Here is a 25,611-nt window from a genome sequence, read left to right on the forward strand (position 1 = left end):
TATGAGTACACTGCTAAAGTAATATCTTATGCCAATGATACATGTGTAAACCCCTCTAAATGTATATTCGTACGGCATATCATAATAGTGTACTCATGTTATATAAATTGTTATACAGCTCTTCTCTACGGGTCCGCAAAACGATGCTTTTAATTACCAATTAATTAACAGAAAAACCAAATAATATTTGTCCGCCTAAATTTGAAGCTTTGTAACTTGGAAGCCAAGAAGCCAAAAGAAAAGCCTAAAGCTGCAACATTACTGGAAGTAAAGAACCAAAGTCAAAACCATAAAATCACGTATCGGAAAATAATCTCCACTCGGTCGATCGATGATCGTATTAACATACAACATTGGGCAGGGCACCATCACTAGTAGAAACTAAAACCGTAGTAGAAGCTTATGAACACATCAGTCAAGAGTGGAAGGGAAGTGGAGAAAATTTTTGAGATATTCTATTGAGCAATCCATCATTTCTGAGTCTTGAAACGAGCTTTTTCATCATAACAGGAAAAACTCTACGATCTTACAAACAATTTCGTCTACAGTTTTGGGGAATCCAATAAAAGACTAACTATTTTTTAATTGTGCAAATGAGTTCATCGACTGCAAAGGTAGTAGAAAAGGTAATTCAAACCTTCTGCTAACATGTCAGGGCAAGCCAAGATTAATGAAAAAGTAGTGGAAACCATATATTGACTGGCATCTTGAGATTATCAATGATTTTCTAACCTTAAAAGTAAATTCCTGGAATATGTGGTGGAAGCAGGCCCAATATTTTTGCAAATTCGAGTAGTATTTGTCAAATATTTGGATGAATGTCTTATATGGCTGCTTGTAATGTTGAAATGTTTCTAGATGCAATATATCTCCAAAATTCAAAACAACTAATTGAAAAAATTCATAGGAATCTGAAGTATGAAATATGTACTTGTCTTCATTATCTAATCGGGAAAGCAAAAAACACAAGAGGTGTTTGATGAACTGATTGTGATATGGCTTACATATGTAATGATAAGCGTGATGATGATATGCATCACCATCTTGATTGTGCCTCACCATAGAACCTAGCTGGATGTGGGTCAAAAACATAACCACCTTTGCCCGAAATCAAATTACTCACATTTTCCTTCATAGGTTTGTCCCATACTAGATTAACCCCTATTCTATTCAATGTATAAGAAGCAAAAGTAAAGGTAGAAGATCCCACTAAATTTATATCAACTTCAACTCTATCCCCGCCTTGCAAACTGAGCTTATCGTTCGATAATTGTCCCTGCCAAATATGATGGGATTCAGGTTTGTAGAATATTCTATTCTTAAATTCTTTGATTATGCTGGTCCGCAATTCGGTACGCTTGGTAATATTTATAACAGTAATGACAATTGTAGGAGGACGAACTGATATATTGCAGGAGTACGAGCATAATAGAGTCAGCCCTTCAAAATTACGACCATCGCTCGAGGGGATATCAAAACTGACTTTACTGCCATGATCATTGACAAACTCAAACCAATCGGGAACATAATTCCCAGGGAAGAAAACGCCACCAAATCCGCAAGAAGTCCATCCCTACATATACAATGCAAGTGTCATATATATACATGTGCGTTTGTGTGTGCATGTGCATGATAGGAAGGCAATGAGAGAGAGATATACCTGTAAGATGTTCTTCTTAAAATCAACTGTGAGATTAGTGCACCCTTGCATATCAATCCTTACCACGGAATTTAATGACTTATCCAAGCCTGGAACCTCAATGAGTTTGAGTGAATCACTTACATTCAGTTTTCTCATATTTGACATTTCTGAAAAATCCGGCATTGTTTCCAATGCAGGGCAATCAACGGCATACATAGAACTCAAACTTGTTGGTAATCCCAAGATTGTATGAAGATTTTTGCATGAAGTTAACCACAATATTTCAAGCTCTGAAAGACCACTGAGGCTGGGTAGGGTATGAAAATCATTCTCACGAAGATACAAGTATTGTAAGGAACTTAGACTCCAGAGATCCTTCGGGATTTCATCTTCAGTTAAATCGCACCATGCAAGATTCACACTCCTTAAAGAGTTTAAGCCGTGTAACGAAGAGGGCAAACGAATTTTGTTCACATTTCCTAGGGATAAACGAGTGAGATTCTTCAATCTTACTATGGAAGGTGGTATGTGTCTTATGGATGTACTATCTACTTCAAGTATTCTCAATGATATCATCTCCCCTAAATCCTCATGCAGTTCTCTGAATTTATCACATAAATTAAGATGAAGAATCTCAACAGATTTCGACTTATAGAAATCCCTCGGAAGAGAACTAAGACTGCAACAGTTTCTAAGGTTTACCAAAGAGAGTCTTTCGAGATGACCAATGGAGGGGTGAATCTCGGACAAACTGTCACAGCCTTCCAATATTAACTCTTCAAGATTTGGGAGCTCTGAAAAGTCTGGCGATTTAATTAGGGAACGGGAGCAACTGAGATTCATGATTTTCAACTTCTGAAGCGACTGTGGCACAAAACCAAAGAAAAATTGAAATTAATATCGAAAAAGAAATTCTCATAAAAAAAGAGAAGGAAATCCAAAAACAAATAGAAACAGAACATCATCATCTGTAATTGATTGTACCTTGGAACCCTCCCAAACTTGTACCAGTTTACTCCACTGCATGTCTAGAACAGCTAGTCTTGGTTGATTAAAAAAATCATCCGGTATGGACTTTAAAGGACATCCTTTCCAGCACAACCATATTAACTCTTTGGGAAGATGTTTGTATTCTCCATTGAGCTCTACGTAGCGGAGCTTAAGCAATCTCAGTTTCTTCATTTTGGCAAATGCTACTGTACTGAAACTAGCCGTATCAGAGCTTTGCAAATCTAGACTTAGTCCTTCAATTTTTCTAGTTCCCTGTTAAAAAAAAAAAAAAAAAAAAAAGTTACTTACAAAAAAATCATACAAACTTCATATTTCATATTCGGAAAGGTAATGCTAGGACACCAAATTTTTTAACCAAATTTGCAAACCAAATGATGTATCACAAATAAGAAACAAGCATGTTAATGGACACTTAATTAATTAATTCAATAATGGACAACCATATCATACAAATTTCAATTTTTCATGTTCCCCTTTTGAACATCATCTAATTTTCATATTTAGAACCATTCAATTTCATAATCTTCATTTGAATATCATCCTTACAAAAACATCATTTGAATCGGGGATTGTTTAATTTAGTCATTCAAATTTCTCAAATAAATAGACGATTCATCATTAATATGTCACTTGGTACCTATACCGTTGATTTATTTGATATATTTGACTAAATGATCTTCGTTTATGAAATTTGCAAGTAAAGGAATGAGCTCATCACCCAATAAGGAATTGCAAGTATTATTCATTAGGCAAAATCACGTGGGAAAATATATGCAAGTACTATTGTTGGCTAATGGAGCTCTCCTTGTGCAACTACAGATACACATGAATGATGTTTAATGTATAATAGACATACGTGGTTTATATATGTATTAATCTAAAATTGTATTGGGAATGTACTTACAGATTTATTTGTCAATACATCGGTGACATCTTGAGGATTCCACAACCTACTCCAATTTTCAGGGTGGCCAAGGGATTTTTCAAAAATGATTACTTTGACCATTTCTCGAAGCAAATCATGCACTTTCAACTCGTTGCGTTCAACAGTTACAAGGCATCGTTCACAAAGGACACTGATTCCTATTGTTGCAAAAAATCCACATGCATCTAATACTTTTGCGACATAGTCCTTATTCCATCCAATAAAGAAACAAGATATGTCAAGGAATATGGCCTTCTGTGTATCATCGAGCCCTTCAAAGCTTATTTTTAGTGGTTTTATTATTTTTCCATGAGGAGTTCTTTCCAATTTCTCCAATTGACTTTCCCACTCTCCTATGGTTCTTTTAATAAAAAAAGAACCTAAAATTTCAAGTGCTAGCGGCAAACCTCCACAGTAAGAAACAACCTTTTTCGAGAGTTCAAGATATCCTTCATCAGGCCAACTATTTTCAAATGCATGCCAACTAAAAAGCTCAAGAGCTTCTTCTTCATTCATTTCCGGAAACATATATCTCTTGTCCACTTGCTTTAGTAGATGTTCATCTCGTGTCGTAATGATTATTCGACTCCCTGGACCAAACCAATCATGTTTTCCAGCTATTGCATCCAGTTGTTCCACTTCATCTATATTGTCTATGATGACAAGTACCCGTCTATGTTGGAGATCTTTTATCATACTGATACCTTCATCAACACTGCTTATGTGAGGCTTCTCTTTCAAGATGTCAGAAATAAGTTTTTCTTGCAAATTAACCAGACCATGTTTACTTGTATTGTTGCTAACGTCGGCTAGGAAACTTTTGAATTCAAACTTAGAATGAATTTGGTTATAAATGGCTTTGGCAGCTGTTGTTTTACCCAATCCACCCATCCCCCAAATCCCAATCATGACAACATCATTTAATCCACCACTTGAAAGATAAGTGATAATATTTTGAATGCGAGAATTGATTCCAACTTGGTGCTTGGCCACATGTAATTTGTCTACCCTCGGAAGCCATTCCTTAATAATCTTGTCAACAATTTCTCTAATAACCTTTGCTTCGCGCCTGAAAATTGAATTCGTAAGCATTAGTAGGACTCAATGAAAGCTCAGTAGGAGCTATCAATACATAAATAATTATCTTTCCTTCATATATATTATATATACTAACTAGCTCGTATGTGATTTTGTGACGAACTTGAATAAAAGAAAGAAAGTAATTCATAAATTAAACTCCAATTACGGTTTAGGTTTTAGCTTCTGTAAAATGTTAATTATATGCGAGATTAAGTCATTCACCAATATGTTTCAAATCTTGAAAAGCAGGTGAATGATTACCCATTGTCTGTGATTTGAAAATGGTGGCCAGACAAATTTGCAGCTTCTGCAAGAGCCTTTCTCCATTGCTTTACCCTTTCTTGTTTAGCTTCACGTTCCTTGTCATCTTTTTCTTCACGGATGCCCTCTTCGTGCTTCTGAAATGCTTGAGCTAAATCTCCGTTCTGATTCCTGACATGTGAAGGATCAACATGATAGAATATTGGCAAAACACGTCGTCCCAATTTAGATCTACACTCCATGATCTTCACCAGCTCATCAAGACACCAACTCGAATCCGCATACCTCTTTGAGAAGACAATGATAGAGATCTTTGACTCTTCGATTGCCCAAAACAGTTCTTCTTTTATTTCTTCCCCTCTTTTTAGATCTTCCTCATCGATATAAGCCTGGCATCCCCTGTCTGTTAATGCTGCGTGGAGGTGGCCCGTAAAGCCACTGCGCGTGTCTTCGCCTCTGAAGCTCAAGAACACGTCGCGATTCCAAAGTTTTGACATGGAGGAGGATGAAGAGGCGGCTTCGCGGGCTGTCATGGCTGTATCCACCGTTGTGGCACTGCAGTGGTTCAGATCACGACTGAAAAAAAAAGGACAGTGGTTATGTTTGTGTTACCGATCCGATGATGTCAAACACTAAGTAAAAAATGGAGCAATATTTTTACAAAGCTATCTAAGTTTATATAACTTAGAGAAAAGACATTGTTAAATGCCTTGTCATTGATATACAAAAATGGCTAGCCTAGTATTCCTCATTGATAGTCATCCCAATGCTTCGTTTGTATAACTACTTTAACATAAAATATCCTAGAAGAGCACATTATTTACATACACAAAAAGAATGGAGTATTCATGTTATGATCAATTATTTACACACACAAAATATTAAGCAACACTTGTCTGTTTGGGAAAAGACATGATAACATCGTCTAACACTCAAGGAAAACTTTTTTCCTTGAAGCAGTCACTGCAAATAAACAATTTGGATCATCAAATAAAAAAATAAAAAAAGGAAGTTAAAACTGAAGCAAAATGTTAATACAGTTGTAATGAATAGATTTATAGCATGGAAGAACTAATAATAAACCAGAGTTACCTAGTTTTTTTTTGTGCAGAGCAAGATCTGTATTTGAACTGGTTGGGGAGGATTTTCTTTTCAACAACTTGATCGGAACTTGATCAACATCTTGTATATATGTTTCAGATATTTCTTCTACTTCACTGTGTTAAAAATATTAAAAACATTGAAAACAATGATAATTAGCTATCATGATTGCATCTGAGGAAACAATGATAATTAGCTATCGCTAGTTTTATCTCTACACTACATCAAATTTAAGTGCCACAATAATATAGTTAGCAGCACAATAATATAGTTAGAGACTGAACTAAAAAATCTGGATGCGATATAACAATACCAAGCTAAACAGTTTGAAAATAAAAAACAAAGATCAACAACACCAACAAATGTAAATATTGACAGAAGTCTAAAAACTCATTACCTGACAAAGACAGCAAGAACTCCAAGTGCAAATCCTCAAGAGAGAACCTGTGAAATGATGAATACAAAAGCACAAAAAAAAGGGGAAAAAAGCACTTAAAATTGGAAATACTCCCGAACGAAATAACACCACACACGGCAGACCAACAACATCATTGTTGCAGGGAAAAATGCAAAACCTCAAAAGCAAAACAAATAAAAAGACAAAAAGCAGAACAAAACTCACAAACCCAGATTTGAAAGCAGCAAAAGCACAAACGGAACAAAACCCTGAACTCCAAAACAAAAGAAAACAGCGGGAGAGAGAGAAATAAGAAAGGGAAGCTGCGGCCTGCGGGAAAGAAAGAGAAATAAAAAAAGGAAAACTTTTTATTTGTTTATTGCCGTCCACCATTCAAAACTTTTTTTTATATTATTATGTTTTTTTATATTTAAAAAAAAATGTATGTAAAATAAAATTTTTTAAGTACCAATAATACTTTTTTTTATATTTTTTCTTCAATTCTCGTGAGTACCCATTCAAAACTTTTTATTTTTTTATATTATTTTTCTTTCATTTTCCCACATGGGGCAGTGCACCATTCAAAACTCTTTGTTTATTTTATTACTATTTTTCTTCCTTCTTGTCGGCACCCTGTGGGCAAAGTCGCCGTTGTTTCCCAAAGACAATCCCATGGGACCAAAGCCGGACCGGCGGCGCCTGATCTGGACATCATGAGCTGGTGCTGGAGCATCATGGCAGCAGCTGCTGCGGCTGATGCGGAGGCGGAGAGGGGGTAAGTTTGGTTTGCATAAACCTGTAAAAACCTGAAATTTCTTAATTTCAAAAGAAGAGAAGATCGGAAACGGAGGGGGGACAGATGGGAACCCCTTACATTTTTTTTAATCTTATTTTTTTGTCCAACAACCATTACTTTACCCCTTTCACTGTACAAGGCAGGCAATACGAACCGAATCCAATGCTGATGACAGACGCGAGGCCGGTAAGGACAAAACGGACTTTTTACTGTAGCAACGTGTAAACAGTATGGATACCCAAGCAGAAACCAAGGGCATTTCCGCCCTTTCGTTGTTAATAAACAGAGTGCTCTCACATTATGAACAGTGTTAATCTGATGAGGTTTGGTAGATACAGATTTGAAACCATTTGAGAATTAGCATGGGAATAACCGCATAATAACACAAAAAAAAAGATTTTATCACAAAACGGATTCTAAAATTGACTCGTCCAATTAAGATGGCCTGAAATTGAAAATCAATAAATGAAGTTCCTAAAAATAGATGTTATATCAATGTGGTCATTCCGTCATAATTTTGTAAAAAAATTCGTTATAGGCTGATATAACATATAACTAGGTTCCACAACCCACAAGTCTAATTAAATATTGCTATATAGATTAAAAAAATTTAAATAATAAAAAATAATTTTTATTTTTGTATAATTAAAACTCAAAATAAAAAGATGATTTCTGCCTCTATCCAAATGTAACATAAGACCAAATTGTTAGACTTACAGAAAACGTACTCGATTACAATTTTGTCTGCTGATACCCTTCTTCTTCACCTGCATACTTTTGATTTCCTCACCCCTCTACTTTCTCCGAGTCTTCTCGATCCATCCCCGATTTGGATCTGAGCCCAAGATGAAGATCCTTCTAATTAAAGAAATGTGAACCGTTAGATAAAAATTCAATGACTACAAACAAAAAGATTCCTTTAAAATTATAATAATTACAATCGTTAAATTTTCATCTAACGATCCACACTCCTTGATCAGAATCCATCCATCCCGACCTTCACCTCCACCAACCCACCATCAACCTCTTTTTTTATATTATTATGTTTTTATTTTTTCTTCTCTTCTTGTGAGTATGCATTCAAAACTGTTTATTTTTTTATATTATTATTCCTTCTTTTTCCCACATGAATAACTTCGTTGTGCAGTGGCCCAGCCTCGCGCGAAGCACGACGATGTTGCAGAATTAAAGGTCTTATTTTAATATTCTCTGCATCCACATCATGAGGACCCTTTTGTAAAATCATTGTTACCGTTCCACCAATTGCCTTTAGACTCAATCAACTCACAACATAATAATGCGATTGCAAAATCATACAACAAAGTAGGCGACGAAAATCAAGAAGGAAAATAAAAACAAAAACAAAATAAAACTCTACAACTTAATCCCCCTTTGAACTATATACTCTCTCTCTCTCTCTCTCACTCACTTTCTTACAAACAACAAACAACAAACAAATTGTACATGACGGGGGAAGTCGACCTTTTGACTTGCGACCGACCCCCGGTGATGATCCAATAAAACAATCTCGCATTAGGCTGCATCGGGTAACTTAAAAACTAGAGGAGATCGGACGGGCAGCAGCCGCAAGATGATGCTTACCCTAAATGGGATTAGAGACATCTTGTGTTTTTTTCATCTACCCAAATGGATTTCCTCCGGCTGAAGGGAATGGATTTGGGGTAGCAGGCGCTGAGAATCTACCTGCCAGCTGTTGATCCACATTTAACGAACCAAAAGAAGCCCCGCCGGTGCCAAAGCCTCCTGCCCCTTGATACCTACAAGTATGAAAAATACGTTGGGAAACCGCAATCAACAAATAATCTCATCAAAATGCATATTTATACTGTGGGGACTGAATACATGCAGAATTTATATTCAGAAATGCAAGAAAGTTTTAGGAGGACAGCTAGTGAAGTAGAAGAACCATACGGAAGAAAACTCGGAGCACCTACTTATTTTAGATGTTCGGTGTTATCTAGAGGGGACGTTGAGGGGGAGCGAAAGGTACAGTTGCACAGAGCCCCAAATTTGAAGGGGTCCCCAAATGTTTTGCCATCTAATGTTATGTATTTAGAAAATTGCTTTTGTTAGTACTTTAAAATCTCATTATGCATTCCTAATAAGAGTAAATTTTGTTCCCTTCTAAATATAAAAGGATAATGCTAGAGAGACTAAATTTGTGAATTAAATGATGAGTCACCAATAGGAAATGATCACGTTTATCAATGCTTAAGTAATAATTCAATCATCAACTTACATGTCATTTAATTTACAAAATTTTGTCTACAAATTTAGTATCCCTAGCATTATTCAATATAAAAATTTCTAGTACACTGACATATTCTGATTGTCAATAATAACACCCTAAAAACAATAGTTTTCCAATTTTATTATATAATAAGGTCATATATTCAAGTGAACTTTAAAGTTAGAGTTTTGAAGTTTTTTTTTCTTCATGTTTGGTTGTTTAAGATTGAACTGCTTTTGATTATCTAGTGAAGGTTATGTTTGTAGCTTTTTTACTTATAATTAATGATATTTGTAAACTTGCAATCAATGTTGATTTAAGCGATTGTTTTATAACATCAATACATTGTTTTACTTTTTTAATACTATCTTAAAGAGGGACCCTTTTATAAATTTGGCATAGGGCCCTAAAATCTCAAAGACGGCCCTAGTGTTATCCGATGCTAAGTAAAAAGTAAATGAAAAATAGAAAAACTCAAGATTATGGTTTACCCGGAAGGTGGCACGCTGCTCGGAAGTTGTTGCACCATGTAGGGCCCTGAAGTTATCAAACCACAATTCAACGCTCATTTCCAATTAAAAAGACTGACAGAAACTATTTTTCACTATTTCCTATAAGGAAAGAGGTGTGATATCCACACACCCCATTTTACTTCTTACACACCCTTCTAATTTTCGGCCGTCGGATCGGATAAATTGAAGAAGATCAACGGACAGAAATTAACCAGAGGTGCGTGGGAAGTAATTTGGGATGTGTAGATAGCACACCCCTAAGGAAAAGAACAAGGGAAAAAGCTGCAATATATTACTTGGTGGCATTTGTGATGCATATTGTGGTGGCTGGGGAGGCACGTGTGATGCATACGGCGGTGCTTGGGAAGGCATTTGTGATGCATATTGTGGTGCTTGGGGAGGCACTTGGGATGCATATTGTGGTGCTTGGGGAGGAACCGCTGATGAATATGGTGATGACTGGAGGGGCATCCATGCTGCTGAGGGAGTACCAAGGCTGGACGTGCGCATTAAACCTGATGGGGATAAAGGCTGGGCATTTGGTAGGGGAGCTTGCAAGGAAGGAAACTGCATTAAGAAAACACATCAACAAGCTTCAAATTATTTGTGCCTCAATTGATGAGATATCAGAAACATGTCGAGCTAAAAACAAATACTTCAGCCCTGATTCTTAACTAATAATGCGAGTTTTCTGGTGAGTTATTGGTTTGAGCAAACTATGACCCAAAAAGTAGAGATGCATTGATTAGGATAACTTAAGATGAACTGAAATAGCGTACCGCTGAGGATTGTATTGGAGGTTCACTGTTTACATCAAATGGGTTTGCTGACTTTGAAGACTGCTGAAAACTGGGCATGGGCTATATAAACAGAAATTCAAATACAATGAGTTTAAAAAGTGGTTTATACCAATCATTTTGTGAAGAGAACCAACTCATTATCTTTAAAATGTCGAGTTGAGAGACAATACCACCGCAGTGTTATATGGCATAGGAAACCCCATACCACGAGGAGGACCAGTTTGCCATCCAGGAACTGGTGCGGGAAAAGATGAATAGTTCATTGCAAAAATATCCTGCAATTAATTCAGATTTCAACAAATACATGAGTACAGACTTATAAAACGATATTACATTTTTGGTCCCTAACATTTAGTTCAAATTGCACTTTGGTCCCTGTAGTGTAGTGTAACCTCAACAAATTTACCCTTATAGTCTGCAACATTTTCAGTGCGACCAAATTTTCAGTTTGGTCACATGGTTGATGGAAAATTGAAATTTTTCTGAAGGTAAAGAAGTTTACATTTCAAATTGGCTCAATTCCACATTTGTCGTGTTGGTCATATTGAAATTTGGCAAAATTAGTGCACAAATTCACATTTTCGGTATGTGACAATCTAAAACGAAATGCTACCCACTATAAAGTAAACTAATTTAAATTAGAACAAGGGTTAACGTGGAATTGGGCTTAAAATATGGGACAAAAATGTACATCTAGCTTATGCTTATATATTATCATGATGCCAACAAAGCCAATTAAAAGTATAATTACCGCAGGAAGTTCTCTTCTTCCAGTAGATTTTGCTTCCCCAGCTGACAATTGTGATGCAACAGTCGAAGTTCCAACAATGGAAGGCATATATTGTTGTCCAGCAGACTGAACCCCAGTACCAGGGTATAAAGAAGGTTGTTGGTGCTGCATGGTAGGCCATTGCCCGGAAGCAGGATCTTTAACATGGAAATTACCACCATTTACTGGGAATGCTTGAGATCCAGGGGCAGGAACTGGAGCAGCAACAGGGGGAAATGTTGACAAACTGTTTACTGGTGCAACTGTGGGGGCACCAATATTACCTGCAGTCCCAGAAACATTGCTAGGGACAGGTGCTGAAACTGACAATTGTGATAGCAGAGATTCTAATGAATTCACATTCGCAGGAGCTTGAGGTGCTTTCACTGCTGGAGTAACATCAAAAGAAGCCCAATTGTTGTCATTGGTTGAATTTGCAGGCTGTGGGTAGGTTTGAGCTACAGTAGTTTGTTGTGCTTGAGGAACTACAACAGCTGGAGCAGGTTTGATATCAGCATCAAAATCAATTAAACTTGAAGTCTCCAGCTTCACTTCCACTGGGTTCCCATTGGAGGAGGCCAAGCTGCTGGACGACACACTTCTCTGAAATTATTTTAAAACAGTAAAAGAACAACTTTACTTATTATTTTGGGAAGGAAAAGACAAAATTACCCAAACAAATAAAGTATACAATCACCTTCTATATAACAGAACTAACATAGATATCATTACAGGAAAGTGTGAAGCATAACAAGTAAGCTGCATGGAGTTGACTAAAAAATAGCAGAAAGAGAGCATCTACGCTTGTTCACACAAACCTATGAGAATAATGAGCAGCAATTAAATTCAAAGTAACCAAACATAACGCACACCAGCAATGTATTAGTTCAAGCCAATTTAATCATAAACTGAACTGAATAATCAGACAACAAAATGCTTTCTGACTGTTGACCACTACAGTTAGGAAATACGGATTAAAATTGCAGACATGCAAGGGGTTACGATCACATTGATTGTGACTCAATATGTATCCATGGGCACTAGCAGCTCTTTTACTTATAACGGCTGAAACATTATACTGGTCTCACATGTAAATGAAAACAGCATAACACCAAGATGATTCAGATGAGAAGAACCATCACCTGTGTATGCTGCACAGAGCTCTCAGTAGCTCTAGCACTGTTAGCTTTTGGAGGTTCAATTATACGGAGAGGTACTGTGTTCTCCCCCAAAATCTCTCTAACAGGCCGTACAATAGGGGGACTTGACGAATTTAGATCTCCTGGTCGTTCAGGTGATCTTCCTTCCACTTTAGAATCTCCATCAGATATTCTACGATCATCATTTCGACTCCCATTTCCAAATCTATCTTCTCGACGCCAATCATTCACAATCTCAGGGCGACCAGGACTTCTCCTATAATCACTAGACTGACGACTTTCTTGATCATATCCCGGACTTCTTTGCCCATCATAACTTCTTGCACCAGGACTAGACCTATCACTGTAACGACGCTCATATTTATCATCATATGGTGGGCTTCGAGAGCCACCCTGGTATGAATCCACTCTTCTGTTGTCATAGGAATCTTCTTTCTCACCCTGTATGACATGTAATTAACAACTTAAACCCAGAAAGACTTGTGACAATTTCATTGTGGTATAAGAATAAACTGAATCAGTTTGTTGACTTTAGGTATATGGTAGCACTTGGTATAAAGGATAGCTCACCATTTTCCCCTTTGGAGGCTTGTCCAAGTTTCTCTCACCAGTATATCTTCTATCCACATACACATGCTTAATAAAGTCTCGAAGTCTCTCGACATTACTGGAATCAAAGATTTGAATCAGAACCACAGTCATTACTAGCACTAATATAAAACTGAATAAAAGAGTACTAACCTGCTGTCAGGATAGGAGTTACGTTGCGGGTCCAATTCTTTATGATAAATTTCCTTTGCACGCTGTAATGGGGAAGTAGAGAGGAGCCCAAAATAAACTGAGAAGATTAGATAGAAATAACATCTCACGTATCTCCAAGACCTGAGAAGAGAGATGCATGAATACCTGATTTCCCCCTTCTTGAAGGGCACTGACTTCTTGTGAAGTAAATTTGGCCATTGATACTGATTTTACACGGTGTGTGAACTCTCGGCTGGAAACATTTCGTGTAATTAACACGATGCAAGCAAATCAATAAGTGGTGCCCATGAAACATGAAAGGAGTATAATTTTCAATAAAAAAACACCCCAGCATCCCCCTCCGCCTCTACTGTCTGTACGCACGCATACAGAGGAAAGGAAAATATCTTTTCAGAAATAATGCAGCAGAGCACATCATGACTTACTGTATTCCACTGCAGTTTGTGCAAACAAATGTCCAGAAATTTGTGCAAACATACTGTGGCCCCTGCTTGGCAGAAAATGAAATTAAAAGAACGAATGTAAGTTGTAACCACAAAATCACTCTTTAGGTATAAATTTACCCACGAGCACTTGTTGAACTCAAAACCATATCATGACAAAAAATTTGGACATAAATATTGCTCCTAAGGTACTAATTTGTTTCTAAGGTTGCCAGGCTACATATAAAATACAGTCTGTGTGATACTTAATCTGACTTGCATTTTTGCGCAAGAACACAAAATACATTTGGTTTGCTAAATACATTGTAACAGTATAATTTCTATAATAAGCTCTATGAGTCTAAGCCTAAGTTTAGAAGTATATGAAGAAGTGTTAGGGTTCTTCTCTCTGAAAAAATACTAGTATCACGATCCAAGTTACATTCTCCAATAGCTTGACTGCTGGATTCAATCATGTCTATCATCGAGTTTCTTGCTGACTCGTGTAAAATATAAGTTAATGTTACTTTACATAAATTCAGTAATGTAGTTTGGACCAAATTCCATCTACCGTTAAACCATAATGAGATACAAAGAATATGATCCTAAAACGTACAAGTGGCGCGTGAACCAACGAAAGCAACAATGAACGAACATGAAAGCAATAAATTGTGTACCAGACTGTTGCAGTTGATGCATCTGCGATTCTCAGGAAGTTTAAGAAGGCCGCGAATAATTCGTTCATTTTTCTCGTCTTCCTTTCGACTTGCCATTCTCACACTCCCTATTCCATCATAAGCCACAATTAATACCATAGAAACATAAATTCGGACAAGACGAGGAATTGGATCATAACTTAGCCACTAGAATTTCATCAAATTACGCCGAAATCTTTAACCGGCAAATCCATTTCCTACAAACCTAGTTCAATATCATGGATTTTAAAGTTTTGCATCGATTTCATTTCCAGAAAGCAATGAACTTACCTAGACTAAACTAAACCAAACAGTCGATAAACACATCGAATCGAAATCCTCTACAAATTCAAGCCCTAAACTAAACAATTAACTCCAAAATTTATTTTCTCAGCCAACATTTTCCAAGCAACCAAACAGACCACCGCCTGTTCAGTGCAGAAACCACCGTACTGCGGCGGATCTGAAAAATCAGAGCCGCCGACGAGCATTTGAACAAGCAGGGACAAATCGGAATCTATACAGAACCTCGAGAAACAAATAGTACTGACCTCAACTCGCTGCGGATGAAGGAGAAGAAGCTGTTCTACTTCTGCAGGACTCTATCCAAACGACGGCGTCGCCGAGATCCACCCGCTACCGCGCTTGGTGTGTATCAATGGAAGGTAACAGATCTTTGGAGGGCGCGTGGCTATGGCTGTTCTACAGCTCAGAGCTTAATCAGACTCTGCTTTTGATTCCTACAAAATGTTAGAGAGAGAGAGAGAGAGAGAGAGAGAGAGAGAATGAGGAAATGGGATCTTTTACGGTGTTCTCGGACACAGGGGGATTACCTTGTCCCTACGATCGTGGCGCTCGTTCGCTATATTGACGGGAGCATTGCTTTCGTAAGCTTGGAACCACAATCCGCGGTCATACAAGGCGACTTGATTGATTAACGGTCAATTTACCCTTGGGCAATTTCTACTGATCACCTCACCGTTTGAGAATGTTTATGTAAGAAGCACTTTTAGATAAAGTGCTTTTTAAGTTTTTGACGTTTTTGTTGGAAGTGCGTCCAACTTGTTGAAGTATTTCAACTGTGTCCATTATTGAAGAAGCGTTTAACAATCGTAATTTGTTTTGATGAATTCTTAATAAAAAAGATAATGACAACTGTTTCTAGATTTCATAAGTATTTTTCGTCATTTTAAATTTTAAACAAATATGTGATTTGACCTTGTTTAAACTCATGCAATCAGAAAATTTCACCCCTTCAAATTAGACACAATTATTATATAGAATTACAAACGAATTTGATATGCAAATCTTTAGAATAAGAAAACCACTTGTATCTCCCTCGTCAATAAGACACCTTTAAATTTGAGGTTTTGTCAAACATAGTAACTATAGTAGTTTTGAAATGTAATTATTTTCCAGTCCGAATTTTTTTTCAATTTATTTCTTTATATACTTGCACTATTCTACATTTGTTCAGATGTGATTTTGTTGTTAACCTTAGTAGTCCAAATTTCATCAGAGTTTGCGATGCTACATGCAAATTATATTGGAAGCCAACACATTGTTCTAAAAAGCGATCTAGATGGCCACATAGAAGCTAAACAAGAACCTTGATTAGGGCCTAAGCATTTAGAGAAATCGATGAAGTATCTAGACGGCCATTAGGAGGCCGCTTAGATGGTCTAGGCAGCTCTAAGCAGCCATATCTGGTTGTTGTCACTTTTTTTTTTGTATGTTTTTAATATTATATAATAAACATTTAATTAAAATTAAAAACTTCGTCTAGGTCTGTAGTTGTTAGATCCTTTCCTGTCATCATCTAACTAACGCCTACTGCTTTTTAAAACCTTGGTTGCACATGTATGTCTCTCTATGACATGCATATAAGACCAACCCTTAGCTGGCAGTAATGCCATCATACTATTATGTCACTTTGCATTGAAAATTGGCGTATTATGTCACAACGGCATTTAGTCATCATTATTAAAATGCATGCTTAATCTTTGTATTTATTTATTTTTCTTTTAAATAAGCTTCAATTCAATCTTAATAAAAAAAATAGAAGAAAAAAAACATTATTATTCATCGTTATTTTTTTTTCTTTCTTTTATGCAATTAGATACAAGAGAATTATGAGAGTCAATAGCCTTCAACAAAATCAATATTTGGTTGAGATTATAGTTTGCATAGATGGACAAAACGAATCCAACATCCGTGTATTTGGAGTCACATCACCATCATTCTATGGAGTTTAATTGAATAATCAAATACACCGGCTTCAGTACCCTTATTAAGAATTTGGATCCTCTTCGGATCTTAGTGTCCAAACTTTAAATATCGAAAAATTCGAAGTCTTTGATTTGTGTAAGGTGGATCAGTAGAATGCGTTAATGGTTATAGCCGAATCCAACTTGAATGATCATGATTGCTTGGTTCTTAAGCTTTGGACAGTGAAATCCGGAACAGATGACTATCGCTTTATTAATCAAAAGTATTTCTAAAACATGTGACCTAAGTCTATGTGTTTTTTAATTATATAAATTATATTATAAATTTGTTGAACCTAAGAAAAGAAAATAATTTATAGCTTAGTTTGCTAGCATACTATTATTCAAGCATTCTATAAGACTAAAGTGGTTACTAATTTAGTTATAATGTGTTATGTAAAGTAATCAACATCCATTTGGAGTTTAACCACGATCAACCTTATAGTGAGTGAGTGAGTGAGTGAAATAATTTAGGTTTTGTTTTTTAGTTTTTTGTTTTTGAAGAAAGGACGGCATATATTTCATTGAAGCCTTGAAAAGGCTAATTAGTACAAGGTACATGAACATCCTCCTCAAGAAAATCACATTATAAATGGAGGAGCATATAACCAAGTACAATCATTACCACAACGGAGAGCAAAATGAGCTAATCAATGAGCAACCGAGTTAGCTTGGCGACGGATGTGGGCAACACAAGCTTCAACAACCGCAGACAACGTGTGCTTTACATCTTCTATAATAGGTCCCATGTGCAACATATTAGTAGAAGAGTCCTGCAGCACCGAGACGATCTAAAGCAAATCACTCTCGAAGTCGATCATATCTAAGCCCCGTTCAATCGTAGTCTCAAGCCCAACTCTAATTGCCAGCGCCTCCGCTTGGATAGGAGAGAAAACATCTATTTGGAGTTTAACCACGATCAACCTAATAGTGAGTGAGTGAGTGAAACATGGTACGTACAAATTAAAACCAAAACAATCATATCTTATTGTATACCTTTGTGAAATATGATACATAATGAATGGAAAATGAAAACAATTACGTGATTTTGTACCTCTGTAGTCAAAATTCAATATAAAAATAATAATGTTAAATTTATTTATTTTTTCTCATTTTTAAGAAGAAGTTAGTTATTTTGACAGTAAAATGTTTATTTATTAACTATGAGTATTTCACAAATATAATTACTTGATATTGGGGTTTTTTTTGGGTAAATAATATTGAGTAATTTTAAGTATTTAAATATAGAATTTTAGTAAAATTTAAAAAAAGGTTTAGCTTGATCTAAATGGGCTAGGTTGTCGGCCCATTCAACATTTGGGCTTAGCTTTCCTTTTTTTTTTATATGGGCTCGAGTCTTCACCTTTTATATCTCTATCTACTGCTGCTTCCAATTTGGCGCGCTCGTCAATTCTTCTGCCGTGGAAGTTGAGAAGAAGAAAAAGAAGTAAAAGAAGCAAGGCACGAGAGCGATTCGCAGAACGCAGCGTTACGATTGACGTGAGACGCGACGATGATCGATTCGGAGAATCGGAGCTCGAGGGGCAGATCAGGTACTCAATATTTGATTTGTCGTGCAATTGTCGACTGAGATTATGCTTTTGTGTGGACAAGAAACGAAAGAAACGGAGGACGAAACGCCTAGTGGCTAATCACGTGTTATAGTTAATTAGCTTATTAATTTGATGTCGGTGTAGAATTTGCTGTCTAAAATTCCTTTTACTCTGGACATGGATGGTGCCCCGCAGTGTGAAATGAGATCTACTCCATTGCTGACGGACTTAGAGATTCAAACCATTCATGTTAAATCATGTAATCCTTATTAGTCTATTTCGTTAGTACACCTCACAAAAACTAAGAGTATAAATTTCTCTTTCTTTCTTTTCAACAGCCTAACAAGTTCTTGTGCTCTGGACACAGAAATCCGCAGCGGATCTCGACTCTTGCATTGCCACAATGGCGTGCCAATTCACTGCTCTGGCACACTGACCATTTTTAGCCACTCGCAGTATATCGAATGTATCATATGTACAAGTACAAGCAATGGGTTGTAGTTCGAGTGATTAATAGCGTTTATCGTATTGCAACCGAGGTAATACGTTTGAATTTATAGTTTCAAAAATTTTGTATTGGTAATGCGTGTTAATTTCCTGTAATCTAACAGTTTTCTTTAATGCATGACTAATCTTGCAGGATAGTTGCGGGATATCCGTCGGCATTGGATAATTTTGTCATAAAATTACTAACTTTAAGTTTGAAACACAACTTGGACACATGGGATTTGGCTGTTAAGTGATTTAGCTACTACTATTGCATGCATGCATGTCTACAGTAACTAGGCTGAGATTGTCTTTAATTAAATCCTCGTGCTTTGATTAATTAAACCTAAATTATACATAAACAATTCTGTTATAGTCATTCATCTCATGCCATGTGAAAATTAGATGTTTTGCAATATTTATCGGTAATACGAATTGTTTGTATTATCCCTAAACAATTCTTTTAGCGTCAGATGTGCACTTCTATTTGCCAGGTATGGAATTCTCTTATTGCTTAATTAAACTTGTTCGTACCATACTTGACCAATCCCGAAACTACCGAGCACCGGCCAACGCTATACTGTCAAGGACCCAGAAGAGTTCCCCTCCGACCAGGAGGCCAATCACTACTCGATACGTGTCAAGATTAGAAGCCAATCAGAGCGCAGCACGTGTCAACATCAAGAACCAATCATAACATGACACATGTCAATGTGACAAAGCTACAAGTTTTTCTATAAATAGGGGTCATTCCCCCACAATATTGCCTAATGCCATTTTGTGTTAAATCATTCACAAGAACTCACTAAATTGAGAGCTTGATCCTTTGTACTTGTGTAAGCCCTTCACTACTAATAAGAACTCCTCTACTCCGTGGACGTAGCCAATCTGGGTGAACCACGTACATCCTGTGTTTGCTTCTCTGTCTCTATTCATTTACGTACTTATCCTCACTAGTGATCGAAGCAACCAAGCGAAGGTCACAAAACCTGACACTTTCTGTTGTACCAAAGTCTTCGCTGATTTTGTGCATCAACATTTGGCGCCGTCTGTGGGAAACGACACTTATTCCTACTCTCTTCAGCTGTGTCAAGCTGGTTTCTATCATTCGTACACTTTCTTTTGATCAGGCATCCCTCTCCAACATGGGAAGCGAAGGAAGCCACAGCACACAGAATGACACCCCCCTTGCACATAGTGCGAAACAACGAAAGAAGGAAGGAAAACGAGTTCTTCTTCAAGCTAAAGTCGATGAGTTGGAAGCTCAGAACAACAAGATAGCAATGAGGAATGAGGTCCTCCAGGAGCAATATGAGAAGCTCTTCGAGACACTCCACGAAGCTAGGCAAGCTCAGACACGCGAGCTTGTTGCCCCCGTGGAAGTCAACCATCAACTGGGTGCCCTCCAACATGGAGGGTCACATGCATTCGACATAGATATCCCTGATAGGGAACAGATTACCCCTCGACTTGATAATCAACATGAGGCTTCTCTTAACCCAGTTGCTTCGACCCGAACCATGAGAAGTGGAGGGAGACACCTCTTTGCTGAAGGGGCAGAAGGATCGAAAGCCGTCTTTCGCGATTGTCGGGATTTCCTGAAGCAACGTCGAGAGAATTCCATCCATATAAGCTCAAAGATTAATGACCCAAGGATTTCTGAGAGACTCGGTCCCCTGCCACGGCCCAAGCCGGCCACCAATTTGGGGAAGGGGCAACAAGTCCTAGAGAAACATGAGGGTACAGGGGACTCAGAGGTGTTCCGACAGACATACCCTGGAAGCCAGTACAGCGAGTCCAGGGAAAAATCACATGCCCTTGATCAAACCTTCCTAATTCCAATAGGAGATGGAGATTTACGAAAGAAAGCTCCAGTGACACATAACTCCGCTCAGGACCCCCTTGTCCTACAACTTCTTGAGGAAGTAAACAAGTTGAAGGCTGAACGTCAGGCTGAAATACCTGACTGGAACCAACCCAGGCCTGGCCCTCTTACAAGGAGGATCCTCAACACCCCCCTTCAAGCAAAGACAAAGCAAAAGCTTGGCTTGCAACTTTATACTGGAAAAGAGGACCCGATTGAGCACCTTAACCTCTTCGAGTCCGCCATGGCATACCGGATGCACACCGACGAAGAGCGATGTCTTCTCTTCCCCTCCACCCTCTCTAGTGGAGCTCTAAATTGGTATTGTCGTCTTACACCTGAGACGGTAGACTCATTTGAGGAATTGAGGAAACTATTTGTTTCCCAACACATTTTCCAAACCGATCGCTTGCACTCTGCAGATGACTTGTACACTATCCGCCAAAAGCCAGACGAGTCATTACGTATGTATGCTGGCCGCTTCAGCCATGAATACTCCCGGTGTGCCGAGGCAGACGACAAGACTGCCCTCAAAGCCTTCACGGCAGGCCTACGTGATTGTTTCTTTAAATACATGATCAATGCCAATACTTGGAAGACTTACTCTGAGGTGATGGCGCAGGCTTATAACCATGCCTCCGCCGAGGCAAAGACATATCAGGAGAAACCCCATACAACCATCCTTTATCAACAAGTGGGAGGTGGAAGCCAGACTCACATAAATGAGAAGACCTCGACTTTCCAAACAGCAGTGGCACCTCCCCATGCCTTGCATAATGCTTCACCGAATCAACAGACATATCAATTTCAAGGCAAGAGGAAGGATTTCCATCCTCACCACTCTCCTTTCAGTAAAAAGAGTAAGGGACACTATCCCGATAACCAAGGGTATCGCCACAATAACGCTCGCCCCCAGGCAGTCAATGCAGTGGGTCAAACCCGCGTCAAGATACCCCCTACCCCAAGGTATGAGACATACACGCCCTTGAATGCCACATGCGCGGCCATTTACCCCAGCATAGCTCACCTGATACCAAAGCCAAAGCCGAGGCACCCAGATTACACGCCTCCGAATAACGCGGGCATGTTTTGTTGCTACCATGAGCATAACGGCCATGATAGCGAGAAATATATCATCCTCCGTGATCGTATTGAAGCTTTGGCACGAGAAGGAAAAATTGATCAATTCCTTCTTCACCCTCAAAGGGATAACCGTAACCAACGCCAGGTGAATGTCATATATTCCATAAGCGGCGGCACACCCATATCTGAATCTTCCAATAGGGCCATGAAAAACAGTGAACGAATTATGAGGCCTGGTCACCAAGTGTTTCACGTGGAAGACATCAGGGGAGGGAAGTATCAAAAGCCTAACTGGGATCCGATATGTTTCTACCCTGAGGAAGAAAGAGGCATCATCTACCCTCATAATGACCCATTGATCGTGGAGGCTCACATAGCCAACTTTGATGTTCGACGAATCCTCGTAGACACAGGGGCTTCGGTCAATATCATGTTTGCCGAAGCTTTCAGGGCACTCAGTGTAGCTGAACACTTGCTCGATCGCTCGATTTCTCCTCTGATAAGCTTCTCCGGTGATATCGTGCAACCCTTAGGGAGCATACATTTACCCTTTACTATTGGTACAGGCCCTTACACGGCTATCATTACCACTAACTTCCTAGTGGTTGACTGCCCAACGGCGTACAATGTCATCTTTGGGCGCACAGGCATCAATGATCTCAAGGCTATGATATCCACGCATATGTTGTTGATGAAATTTCCAACCCCCCATGGCAACGGCTACATCAGAGGAGATCAGCTTAGTGCACGATCATGTTACAACACTTCAGTCAAACAACAACACCTGTCTGTCCCCAAGGAGACTCTCTCTATACATAACCAAGTCGTAAAGACCAGCCTAGATGAAGCGAACTTGGATCTTCCTGATAGCAACAGTCAACCCGACGACCCTCGAGATGACTCCTTCACCCAGCAAGCACAACCCGCTGAAGAGTTAGAGAATGTCTCTATCTCCAAAGACCATCCAGACCGCATGGTGAAGATTGGCACTACTTTGTCACCACCCCTTCGGTTGTCGCTGATCTCCTTTTTGCAAGAGAACGCCGAGGTCTTCGCTTGGTCATATAAAGATATGCCGGGCATCTCTCCCGATATCATCTGTCACCACTTGAGTATTGATCCCAAGACCAAACCAGTAAAACAGAGGCGAAGATCTTATGATGTTGAGCGATACGAGGCGATGAAAGCAGAAGTTGAAAAACTCAAGGACATAGGCTTCGTCCGTGAAGTCAATTACCCAACATGGGTAGCAAATGTTGTCCTTGTTAAGAAAAATCCGACCAAGGAAAGTCTCCTGCTTCAAAAGGTCTTGTGGAGAATGTGTGTCGACTACACCGACCTAAACAAAGGATGCCCGAAGGATAGTTTCCCTCTTCCTCTCATTGATAGGCTTATAGACTCTACGGCAGGGTGTGAGCTCTTGAGCTTTATGGACGCTTATTCAGGATACAACCAAATCCTCATGAACCCCTCAGACCAAGAACACACGGCCTTCACTACTGACAGGGGACTATATTGCTATAAAGTCATGCCTTTCGGCCTAAAGAATGCAGGAGCAACTTATCAGAGACTGGTCAATTCAATGTTCGCCGAACAAATTGGGAAGAACATGGAAGTTTACGTTGATGATATGCTAGTCAAAAGCAAACATGCTGACCAACACATCACCAACCTATCTGAAACTTTCACCATTCTAAAGAGGTATCGAATGAGGTTGAACCCCAACAAATGTGCCTTCGGCGTGGGCTCTGGCAAATTCTTAGGCTTCATGATTAGCCAACGAGGCATTGAAGCTAACCCTGAAAAGATCAAAGCAATCCTCGACATGAAAGAGCCAATAACTTCAAAAGACATCCAAAGCCTTACTGGCAAGGTGGCAGCCTTAACCAGATTCATCTCTAAGGCCACAGACAGATGTGCTCCTTTCTTCAAAGCACTCAAGGGAAATAAGAAGTACATTACATGGACGGAGGAATGTGCCAAGGCATTCAGGAACCTCAAAGAGTACATGAGTAAAGCCCCTCTGCTCTCCAAACCAGAAGTTGGTGACACTCTCATCATCTATCTATCGGTTTCGGCTTCAGCAGTCAGTTCTGTTCTTATTCGAATGGACAGTGGTGTCGAACGGCCCGTCTACTACGCTAGCAAGGCCCTACAAGATGCGGAGACACGATACTCCAACATTGAGAAATTAGCTCTAGCATTGGTCATGTCTGCTCGGAAACTTCGCCCTTATTTCCAAGCACACGCCATCATCGTGCTTACCAATCACCCTCTTCGACAGATACTCCAGAGTCCTGACACGTCTGGACGAATGATCAAATGGGCGATAGCATTGGGTGAGTTTGACATCTCCTACCAACCAAAACCAGCCGAAAAAGGTCAAGCAGTAGCAGATTTCATCGCCGACTTCACATATCCTGTTGACATTGCTTCTACACCTGAAGCAGTAGCTTCATTACCATCGGAAGCTCAGAAAGTAGAATCAACAACCTCAGCATGGAGTCTGTATGTTGATGGCTCATCCAACCAACAGGGCTGTGGAGCGGGACTAGTCTTGACTACGCCCGACAAAGTAGCAATGGAGTATGCTCTTCGTTTCAAATTCAAGGCATCAAACAATGAGGCCGAGTATGAAGCCCTTCTAGCAGGATTACGTTTGGCCAAACACCTCGGGGTTAAACAAATTGATATTTTCAGTGACTCACAATTAGTGGTCAACCAGGTTACCAACAACTTTGATGCTAAGGACAGCTCCATGGCAGCATATCTTGCGCAAACACAACTTTTGCTCAAGCACTTCCACTACCAGATCACCCAAGTTCCTCGAGCGGCAAACAGTCATGCAGACGCCCTGGCTCGCCTCGCCTCAGCTGTGGAAGACAAGATTGGAAGAAAAATTCATGTCGAACTGTTGGCAACACCAAGCACCATGGCCGCAGAAGTATGCAACTTACAACAGGGGGATAGTTGGATCACCCCGATCTATAATTTCCTTGCTCATGGCACCCTCCCAAATGATAAAGTCCAGGCTAAGCAAATTCGATACAAGTCTACCCGCTACCTGATCATCAATGATCAACTCTATAAGCGAGGTTTTAGCCTGCCATACTTAAGGTGTCTTACGCCTGCCGAGGCGGAAATCGTCCTTCGGGAAATACATGAGGGAGTCTGTGGAGATCATGCTGGATCTCGGTCCCTAGCACACAAGACTTTTCGCCAAGGATATTACTGGCCAACACTCCACCAGGATGCCATCAAAGTATCCCGCTCATGTGACAAATGTCAACGATATGCGACTATTCCTCATTCCCCTCCAGAGCCTCTTACTCCTATGATCAGCCCTTGGCCCTTCGCCCAGTGGGGACTTGATTTGATCGGCCCAATGCCGGCAGGGAAGGGCAAAGTCTGTTACGCAGTCGTTGCAGTGGACTACTTCACAAAGTGGGCCGAAGTAGAACCCTTGGCAACCATTACTGAGGCAAAGATAGAAGACTTCGTGTGGAAGAACATCCTTTGTAGATTCGGCATTCCCAATGCGATAGTCACTGACAATGGGCGACAGTTTGACAACAAGAAGTTCAGGTCGTTCTGCTCTAAGTTCAACATCAACTTATGCTTTGCCTCTCCAGCTCATCCCCAGTCTAATGGACAAGTTGAGGCCATCAACAAAATAATCAAGCGCACTTTGAAAACCAGCTTGGACAAAGCTAAAGGCTGTTGGCCAGAATTTGTACCCCAAGTTCTTTGGTCATATCGCACTTCATATCGGAC

At 39.1% G+C, this 25,611-nt stretch overlaps 2 protein-coding genes and 1 long non-coding RNA gene across 8 annotated transcripts in view; 1 reads left to right on the top strand and 2 right to left on the bottom strand.

Moving 5' to 3' along the window:
• The window catches only part of LOC126594844 (disease resistance protein RUN1-like), a 59,730-nt gene extending 52,687 nt beyond the window's left edge, over positions 1-7,043 (bottom strand). The window contains exons 1-7 of one of the 5 annotated variants that reach the window (XM_050261330.1): positions 6,418-7,041; positions 6,012-6,136; positions 4,920-5,495; positions 3,558-4,647; positions 2,627-2,905; positions 1,661-2,506; positions 913-1,573 (exon numbers count right to left, since the gene is read on the bottom strand). In XM_050261330.1, the coding sequence (XP_050117287.1) occupies positions 1,037-1,573; positions 1,661-2,506; positions 2,627-2,905; positions 3,558-4,647; positions 4,920-5,452 (3,285 nt within the window). In that variant the 5' untranslated portion in view covers positions 5,453-5,495; positions 6,012-6,136; positions 6,418-7,041 and the 3' untranslated portion in view covers positions 913-1,036. Of the gene's footprint in view, positions 1-912; positions 1,574-1,660; positions 2,507-2,626; positions 2,906-3,557; positions 4,648-4,919; positions 5,496-6,011; positions 6,137-6,417 lie in introns of those variants that run through there. The other 4 variants (XM_050261104.1, XM_050261338.1, XM_050261111.1 and 1 more) reach the window with 4 other exon arrangements.
• A 1,438-nt stretch (positions 7,044-8,481) lies between these two features.
• LOC126595184 (probable ADP-ribosylation factor GTPase-activating protein AGD14) lies at positions 8,482-15,456 on the bottom strand. Of its 2 annotated transcripts, XM_050261566.1 has the most exons (13): positions 15,136-15,456; positions 14,567-14,673; positions 13,893-13,954; positions 13,612-13,699; positions 13,447-13,508; positions 13,276-13,372; positions 12,688-13,146; positions 11,528-12,148; positions 10,947-11,051; positions 10,756-10,836; positions 10,273-10,543; positions 9,956-10,001; positions 8,482-8,991 (listed from the first exon to the last, which is right to left on the bottom strand). In XM_050261566.1, the coding sequence occupies exons 2-13, from the start codon at positions 14,660-14,662 to the stop codon at positions 8,853-8,855; spliced, it is 2,127 nt and encodes a 708-aa protein (XP_050117523.1). In that variant the 5' UTR covers positions 14,663-14,673; positions 15,136-15,456; the 3' UTR covers positions 8,482-8,852. The 2 variants fall into 2 exon arrangements, with proteins under 2 accessions (XP_050117523.1, XP_050117528.1); XM_050261571.1 differs by lacking the exons at positions 8,482-8,991; positions 9,956-10,001 and adding an exon at positions 10,025-10,075 and having other exon boundaries at positions 10,232-10,543.
• Positions 15,457-18,275: 2,819 nt separating this feature from the next.
• On the top strand, positions 18,276-19,409 carry LOC126595601 (uncharacterized). Its single transcript, XR_007613621.1, has 3 exons — positions 18,276-18,404; positions 18,772-18,943; positions 19,045-19,409. It is a non-coding gene; the product is annotated as an uncharacterized LOC126595601 (long non-coding RNA).
• Positions 19,410-25,611: the final 6,202 nt, after the last annotated feature.

The sequence above is a fragment of the Malus sylvestris genome, chromosome 2, assembly GCF_916048215.2.
Source record: "Malus sylvestris chromosome 2, drMalSylv7.2, whole genome shotgun sequence".
Classification (NCBI taxonomy): domain Eukaryota; kingdom Viridiplantae; phylum Streptophyta; class Magnoliopsida; order Rosales; family Rosaceae; genus Malus; species Malus sylvestris.